This window comes from Cucurbita moschata, unplaced genomic scaffold (assembly GCF_002738365.1).
Source record: "Cucurbita moschata cultivar Rifu unplaced genomic scaffold, Cmos_1.0 Cmo_Scf00181, whole genome shotgun sequence".
Taxonomy (NCBI): Eukaryota; Viridiplantae; Streptophyta; class Magnoliopsida; order Cucurbitales; family Cucurbitaceae; genus Cucurbita; species Cucurbita moschata.
Window position 1 is genome coordinate 51,708 of NW_019268697.1, and position 9,150 is coordinate 60,857.

Below are 9,150 nucleotides of genomic sequence, written 5' to 3' on the forward strand. Positions count from 1 at the left end.
CCAATAGAGGGTTGTTCCCCAAAAGTTAACCTTGAAGTTCCATTGGTAATCATCTCCATGATTAAGCAAACGATGATACCCCAAGTCATCGTCTTTAGACTGACAATGCACAAGCAACCCAAGTTTGCTTAGCCCGTTAACCACATGAATGTAATATCTAGAAGGTCCTGGTGGTGGTAACGCGACCCTTGGAACCTGGGCCCCAACTAAAGCCACCGTGAAAAGAAAGAAAACGACAATATTCTTTATCATTTCCTAATCAACCTTTAGCTTAACTACCAATTTGTGTTGGACATGTGAATAAATACACATACTTATAGTACATGCAAGAAACTATGTAAATGCATGCTGTGGTTGTAAGAAGCTTAATCATTTAACTAATTTCGGTTATGCAACACAATTTAAGGTTAATTTTGGGATAATTTTAGAGATTTATTATTTTCGATAACAAAATTCCTTGAATGGATAATAGTTATTGGCCCAAGAATAATAAATATTTCATTGATTTTTAAAACACTTTCATAAAATGGACAACAAAATATGAATACTTACCGGTAGAAAATATAAAATAGAGAAAGCAATTCATAGATTACGTATGGTATAGCACCAAGTCCAACAAGGTATTAAATTCCCGATTTTTTTTTTAAGGTTGAACTTTCAAACTTTTTACGAGGGCCTTGGAAATTTTAAGGTGAGGTAGAATAGATAAGTTCAAAAAATTCTAGAACTATAGTTTCAAAGAAACGGAGTGCATAATACAGATAAAGAGTGCTTCAAATCGAAACCCTAAACTCGGACGTTTGATGTACGTGCTAATAAAAACTTGGTCACGGTCGACGTTTTTTGAAACTTTTGCGGGGAATGATTTGGGTTGATGAATTAGAATAGTATTTCGAAGAAACGGGGAGCATAAAACAGATAAAGAGTGCTTCATATCGAAACCCTAATTCGAAAACCCTAAACTCGGACGTTTCAAGTACGTTATAAAAAAAATCGAGTGACGTTCGACATTTTTAGAAACTTTTATGGGGAATGATTAGGCTTGATGATTCAGAATAGAATTTCGAAGAAACGGAGAGCATAAAACAGATAAAGAGTGCTTTAAATCGAAACCCTAAACTCGAACGTTTGAGAAACATGCTAAAAAAACCGAGTCACGGCCAACGTTTTTCAAAATTGTTTTTGGGGAATGATTAGGCTTGATTATTTAGAATAGTATTTCGAAGAAACGAAGTGCATAAAAAACAGATAAAAAGTGCTTCAAATCGAAACCCTATTTTCGGAAACCCTAAGCTGCGACGTTGGAAGTACATGCTAAAAAACTGTGTCACGACTAACGTTTTTTTCGAAACTTTTGTGGGGAATGATTAGGCTAGATGATTTAGAATAGGATGTCGAAGAAACGGAGTGCATAAAACAGATAAAGAATGCTTCAAATTGAAACCGTACACGACCCAGTCTACCCTCTGTAACTCAAATAGTACCCAAAGATCTGGAGCTCGATCCGCGTGCTCAAAATCCTACCCGACCTGTTCACTAACCAACGGAATGGTGGAGTTAATATAACACATGCGGAAGCAATTTGGATCTTAGTCCCTCTTAGAACATCAATTATAGTAAATAACTAGCATGTTCACGAGCATTAAAACTCAAGGTCCTTAAGTACTAACCTTTTGTAGTTCAAATTCCTTTTTCCTCACGAACCAATTTTGAACCACCACTAGTGTCTTTCCTACTATTCTCGGGCCTTAGAACAGGATTGTGGAATCCGGTGAGTGACTAAACTTGATAGGAATTTAATATATGAAAAGAGAGAGTTTTGAGAGAATTTCTCAAAGTTTTCCAAGCATTCTTTCCATGTACCTTGATCACTCTATTTATAGAGTCATAATTGCATGTTCGTGCAAATTTGAGATTACCAAATTTTGACACTCAAACAAATTTTGACACTCATTATTTTTTGTAGTTTTAATATAAACACGATATTACAATTTTGAAAACTTGTATTCGTATACAAATTTAATTTTTGTTTCTTCCTAATTTAAAATTTCGGAGAACAACAATACGCTGCATTATCAAGTACATTTCATACAAAAAAAAGTAAAAGAAAACAACAACAACAACCTTTTTGTGTTATCCCATTATTTTTTATTTGTTCCTCAAGGACAATTCCACAAAAAGGAGATGGTAGTAAAGCTTCTCTATCTTTTATAGATCCACTTGTGAATCAATTCATCAACGTTAGCAAGAAAGTTTCTCAAGTAAATTCCATCATCTTTAGCCGTCCAAATACAAGTTCCTACAGTTCCATGTTTGCACCTATCACGGAGCCATAAGTGCTGCGTTTCAGGCCAAAAGCTTTCAAAAGAGACATATGCATGTGGCGTCTCCAATTTGCACCAATAGAGGGTTGTTCCCCAAAAGTTAACCTTGAAGTTCCATTGGTAATCATCTCCATGATTAAGCAAACGATGATACCCCAAGTCATCGTCTTTAGACTGACAATGCACAAGCAACCCAAGTTTGCTTAGCCCGTTAACCACATGAATGTAATATCTAGAAGGTCCTGGTGGTGGTAACGCGACCCTTGGAACCTGGGCCCCAACTAAAGCCACCGTGAAAAGAAAGAAAACGACAATATTCTTTATCATTTCCTAATCAACCTTTAGCTTAACTACCAATTTGTGTTGGACATGTGAATAAATACACATACTTATAGTACATGCAAGAAACTATGTAAATGCATGCTGTGGTTGTAAGAAGCTTAATCATTTAACTAATTTCGGTTATGCAACACAATTTAAGGTTAATTTTGGGATAATTTTAGAGATTTATTATTTTCGATAACAAAATTCCTTGAATGGATAATAGTTATTGGCCCAAGAATAATAAATATTTCATTGATTTTTAAAACACTTTCATAAAATGGACAACAAAATATGAATACTTACCGGTAGAAAATATAAAATAGAGAAAGCAATTCATAGATTACGTATGGTATAGCACCAAGTCCAACAAGGTATTAAATTCCCGATTTTTTTTTTAAGGTTGAACTTTCAAACTTTTTACGAGGGCCTTGGAAATTTTAAGGTGAGGTAGAATAGATAAGTTCAAAAAATTCTAGAACTATAGTTTCAAAGAAACGGAGTGCATAATACAGATAAAGAGTGCTTCAAATCGAAACCCTAAACTCGGACGTTTGATGTACGTGCTAATAAAAACTTGGTCACGGTCGACGTTTTTTGAAACTTTTGCGGGGAATGATTTGGGTTGATGAATTAGAATAGTATTTCGAAGAAACGGGGAGCATAAAACAGATAAAGAGTGCTTCATATCGAAACCCTAATTCGAAAACCCTAAACTCGGACGTTTCAAGTACGTTATAAAAAAAATCGAGTGACGTTCGACATTTTTAGAAACTTTTATGGGGAATGATTAGGCTTGATGATTCAGAATAGAATTTCGAAGAAACGGAGAGCATAAAACAGATAAAGAGTGCTTTAAATCGAAACCCTAAACTCGAACGTTTGAGAAACATGCTAAAAAAACCGAGTCACGGCCAACGTTTTTCAAAATTGTTTTTGGGGAATGATTAGGCTTGATTATTTAGAATAGTATTTCGAAGAAACGAAGTGCATAAAAAACAGATAAAAAGTGCTTCAAATCGAAACCCTATTTTCGGAAACCCTAAGCTGCGACGTTGGAAGTACATGCTAAAAAACTGTGTCACGACTAACGTTTTTTTCGAAACTTTTGTGGGGAATGATTAGGCTAGATGATTTAGAATAGGATGTCGAAGAAACGGAGTGCATAAAACAGATAAAGAATGCTTCAAATTGAAACCGTACACGACCCAGTCTACCCTCTGTAACTCAAATAGTACCCAAAGATCTGGAGCTCGATCCGCGTGCTCAAAATCCTACCCGACCTGTTCACTAACCAACGGAATGGTGGAGTTAATATAACACATGCGGAAGCAATTTGGATCTTAGTCCCTCTTAGAACATCAATTATAGTAAATAACTAGCATGTTCACGAGCATTAAAACTCAAGGTCCTTAAGTACTAACCTTTTGTAGTTCAAATTCCTTTTTCCTCACGAACCAATTTTGAACCACCACTAGTGTCTTTCCTACTATTCTCGGGCCTTAGAACAGGATTGTGGAATCCGGTGAGTGACTAAACTTGATAGGAATTTAATATATGAAAAGAGAGAGTTTTGAGAGAATTTCTCAAAGTTTTCCAAGCATTCTTTCCATGTACCTTGATCACTCTATTTATAGAGTCATAATTGCATGTTCGTGCAAATTTGAGATTACCAAATTTTGACACTCAAACAAATTTTGACACTCATTATTTTTTGTAGTTTTAATATAAACACGATATTACAATTTTGAAAACTTGTATTCGTATACAAATTTAATTTTTGTTTCTTCCTAATTTAAAATTTCGGAGAACAACAATACGCTGCATTATCAAGTACATTTCATACAAAAAAAAGTAAAAGAAAACAACAACAACAACCTTTTTGTGTTATCCCATTATTTTTTATTTGTTCCTCAAGGACAATTCCACAAAAAGGAGATAGTAGTAAAGCTTCTCTATCTTTTATAGATCCACTTGTGAATCAATTCATCAACATTAGCAAGAAAGTTTCTCAAGTAAATTCCATCATCTTTAGCCGTCCAAATACAAGTTCCTACAGTTCCATGTTTGCACCTATCACGGAGCCATAAGTGCTGCGTTTCAGGCCAAAAGCTTTCAAAAGAGACATATGCATGTGGCGTCTCCAATTTGCACCAATAGAGGGTTGTTCCCCAAAAGTTAACCTTGAAGTTCCATTGGTAATCATCTCCATGATTAAGCAAACGATGATACCCCAAGTCATCGTCTTTAGACTGACAATGCACAAGCAACCCAAGTTTGCTTAGCCCGTTAACCACATGAATGTAATATCTAGAAGGTCCTGGTGGTGGTAACGCGACCCTTGGAACCTGGGCCCCAACTAAAGCCACCGTGAAAAGAAAGAAAACGACAATATTCTTTATCATTTCCTAATCAACCTTTAGCTTAACTACCAATTTGTGTTGGACATGTGAATAAATACACATACTTATAGTACATGCAAGAAACTATGTAAATGCATGCTGTGGTTGTAAGAAGCTTAATCATTTAACTAATTTCGGTTATGCAACACAATTTAAGGTTAATTTTGGGATAATTTTAGAGATTTATTATTTTCGATAACAAAATTCCTTGAATGGATAATAGTTATTGGCCCAAGAATAATAAATATTTCATTGATTTTTAAAACACTTTCATAAAATGGACAACAAAATATGAATACTTACCGGTAGAAAATATAAAATAGAGAAAGCAATTCATAGATTACGTATGGTATAGCACCAAGTCCAACAAGGTATTAAATTCCCGATTTTTTTTTTAAGGTTGAACTTTCAAACTTTTTACGAGGGCCTTGGAAATTTTAAGGTGAGGTAGAATAGATAAGTTCAAAAAATTCTAGAACTATAGTTTCAAAGAAACGGAGTGCATAATACAGATAAAGAGTGCTTCAAATCGAAACCCTAAACTCGGACGTTTGATGTACGTGCTAATAAAAACTTGGTCACGGTCGACGTTTTTTGAAACTTTTGCGGGGAATGATTTGGGTTGATGAATTAGAATAGTATTTCGAAGAAACGGGGAGCATAAAACAGATAAAGAGTGCTTCATATCGAAACCCTAATTCGAAAACCCTAAACTCGGACGTTTCAAGTACGTTATAAAAAAAATCGAGTGACGTTCGACATTTTTAGAAACTTTTATGGGGAATGATTAGGCTTGATGATTCAGAATAGAATTTCGAAGAAACGGAGAGCATAAAACAGATAAAGAGTGCTTTAAATCGAAACCCTAAACTCGAACGTTTGAGAAACATGCTAAAAAAACCGAGTCACGGCCAACGTTTTTCAAAATTGTTTTTGGGGAATGATTAGGCTTGATTATTTAGAATAGTATTTCGAAGAAACGAAGTGCATAAAAAACAGATAAAAAGTGCTTCAAATCGAAACCCTATTTTCGGAAACCCTAAGCTGCGACGTTGGAAGTACATGCTAAAAAACTGTGTCACGACTAACGTTTTTTTCGAAACTTTTGTGGGGAATGATTAGGCTAGATGATTTAGAATAGGATGTCGAAGAAACGGAGTGCATAAAACAGATAAAGAATGCTTCAAATTGAAACCGTACACGACCCAGTCTACCCTCTGTAACTCAAATAGTACCCAAAGATCTGGAGCTCGATCCGCGTGCTCAAAATCCTACCCGACCTGTTCACTAACCAACGGAATGGTGGAGTTAATATAACACATGCGGAAGCAATTTGGATCTTAGTCCCTCTTAGAACATCAATTATAGTAAATAACTAGCATGTTCACGAGCATTAAAACTCAAGGTCCTTAAGTACTAACCTTTTGTAGTTCAAATTCCTTTTTCCTCACGAACCAATTTTGAACCACCACTAGTGTCTTTCCTACTATTCTCGGGCCTTAGAACAGGATTGTGGAATCCGGTGAGTGACTAAACTTGATAGGAATTTAATATATGAAAAGAGAGAGTTTTGAGAGAATTTCTCAAAGTTTTCCAAGCATTCTTTCCATGTACCTTGATCACTCTATTTATAGAGTCATAATTGCATGTTCGTGCAAATTTGAGATTACCAAATTTTGACACTCAAACAAATTTTGACACTCATTATTTTTTGTAGTTTTAATATAAACACGATATTACAATTTTGAAAACTTGTATTCGTATACAAATTTAATTTTTGTTTCTTCCTAATTTAAAATTTCGGAGAACAACAATACGCTGCATTATCAAGTACATTTCATACAAAAAAAAGTAAAAGAAAACAACAACAACAACCTTTTTGTGTTATCCCATTATTTTTTATTTGTTCCTCAAGGACAATTCCACAAAAAGGAGATGGTAGTAAAGCTTCTCTATCTTTTATAGATCCACTTGTGAATCAATTCATCAACGTTAGCAAGAAAGTTTCTCAAGTAAATTCCATCATCTTTAGCCGTCCAAATACAAGTTCCTACAGTTCCATGTTTGCACCTATCACGGAGCCATAAGTGCTGCGTTTCAGGCCAAAAGCTTTCAAAAGAGACATATGCATGTGGCGTCTCCAATTTGCACCAATAGAGGGTTGTTCCCCAAAAGTTAACCTTGAAGTTCCATTGGTAATCATCTCCATGATTAAGCAAACGATGATACCCCAAGTCATCGTCTTTAGACTGACAATGCACAAGCAACCCAAGTTTGCTTAGCCCGTTAACCACATGAATGTAATATCTAGAAGGTCCTGGTGGTGGTAACGCGACCCTTGGAACCTGGGCCCCAACTAAAGCCACCGTGAAAAGAAAGAAAACGACAATATTCTTTATCATTTCCTAATCAACCTTTAGCTTCACTACCAATTTGTGTTGGACATGTGAATAAATACACATACTTATAGTACATGCAAGAAACTATGTAAATGCATGCTGTGGTTGTAAGAAGCTTAATCATTTAACTAATTTCGGTTATGCAACACAATTTAAGGTTAATTTTGGGATAATTTTAGAGATTTATTATTTTCGATAACAAAATTCCTTGAATGGATAATAGTTATTGGCCCAAGAATAATAAATATTTCATTGATTTTTAAAACACTTTCATAAAATGGACAACAAAATATGAATACTTACCGGTAGAAAATATAAAATAGAGAAGGCAATTCATAGATTACATATGGTATAGCACCAAGTCCAACAAGGTATTAAATTCCCGATTTATTTTTTAAGGTTGAACTTTCAAACTTTTTACGAGGGCCTTAGAAATTTTAAGGTGAGGTAGAATAGATAAGTTCAAAAAATTCTAGAACTATAGTTTCAAAGAAACGGAGTGCATAATACAGATAAAGAGTGCTTCAAATCGAAACCCTAAACTCGGACGTTTGATGTACGTGCTAATAAAAACTTGGTCACGGTCGACGTTTTTTGAAACTTTTGCGGGGAATGATTTGGGTTGATGAATTAGAATAGTATTTCGAAGAAACGGGGAGCATAAAACAGATAAAGAGTGCTCCATATCGAAACCCTAATTCGAAAACCCTAAACTCGGACGTTTTAAGTACGTTATAAAAAAATCGAGTGACGTTCGACATTTTTAGAAACTTTTATGGGGAATGATTAGGCTTGATGATTCAGAATAGAATTTCGAAGAAACGGAGAGCATAAAACAGATAAAGAGTGCTTTAAATCGAAACCCTATTTTGGAAACCCTAAACTCGAACGTTTGAAAAACATGCTAAAAAAACCGAGTCACGGCCAACGTTTTTCAAAATTGTTTTTGGGGAATGATTAGGCTTGATTATTTAGAATAGTATTTCGAAGAAACGAAGTGCATAAAAAACAGATAAAAAGTGCTTCAAATCGAAACCCTATTTCCGGAAACCCTAAGCTGCGACGTTGGAAGTACATGCTAAAAAACTGTGTCACGACTAACGTTTTTTTCGAAACTTTTGTGGGGAATGATTAGGCTAGATGATTTAGAATAGAATGTCGAAGAAACGGAGTGCATAAAACAGATAAAGAATGCTTCAAATTGAAACCGTACACGACCCAGTCTACCCTCTGTAACTCAAATAGTACCCAAAGATCTGGAGCTCGATCCGCGTGCTCAAAATCCTACCCGACTTGTTCACTAACCAACGGAATGGTGGAGTTAATATAACACATGCGGAAGCAATTTGGATCTTAGTCCCTCTTAGAACATCAATTATAGTAAATAACTAGCATGTTCACGAGCATTAAAACTCAAGGTCCTTAAGTACTAACCTTTTGTAGTTCAAATTCCTTTTTCCTCACGAACCAATTTTGAACCACCACTAGTGTCTTTCCTACTATTCTCGGGCCTTAGAACAGGATTGTGGAATCCGGTGAGTGACTAAACTTGATAGGAATTTAATATATGAAAAGAGAGAGTTTTGAGAGAATTTCTCAAAGTTTTCCGAGCATTCTTTCCATGTACCTTGATCACTCTATTTATAGAGTCATAATTGCATGTTCGTGCAAATTTGAGATTACCAAATTTCGGCACTCAAACAA

General features: G+C 35.2%; 3 protein-coding genes across 3 annotated transcripts; all 3 read right to left on the reverse strand.

Annotated features, from left to right (window-relative positions):
- Positions 1-2,201: 2,201 nt before the first annotated feature.
- Positions 2,202-2,651, reverse strand: LOC111440348 (S-protein homolog 1-like). Its single transcript, XM_023077506.1, has one exon. The coding sequence runs from the start codon at positions 2,649-2,651 to the stop codon at positions 2,202-2,204; it is 450 nt and encodes a 149-aa protein (XP_022933274.1).
- A 1,949-nt stretch (positions 2,652-4,600) lies between these two features.
- On the reverse strand, positions 4,601-5,050 carry LOC111440349 (S-protein homolog 1-like). The gene has a single exon (XM_023077507.1). It carries the CDS (start codon positions 5,048-5,050, stop codon positions 4,601-4,603), a length of 450 nt encoding a protein of 149 aa, XP_022933275.1.
- Positions 5,051-6,999: 1,949 nt separating this feature from the next.
- Positions 7,000-7,449, reverse strand: LOC111440350 (S-protein homolog 1-like). The gene has a single exon (XM_023077508.1). The coding sequence runs from the start codon at positions 7,447-7,449 to the stop codon at positions 7,000-7,002; it is 450 nt and encodes a 149-aa protein (XP_022933276.1).
- Positions 7,450-9,150: the final 1,701 nt, after the last annotated feature.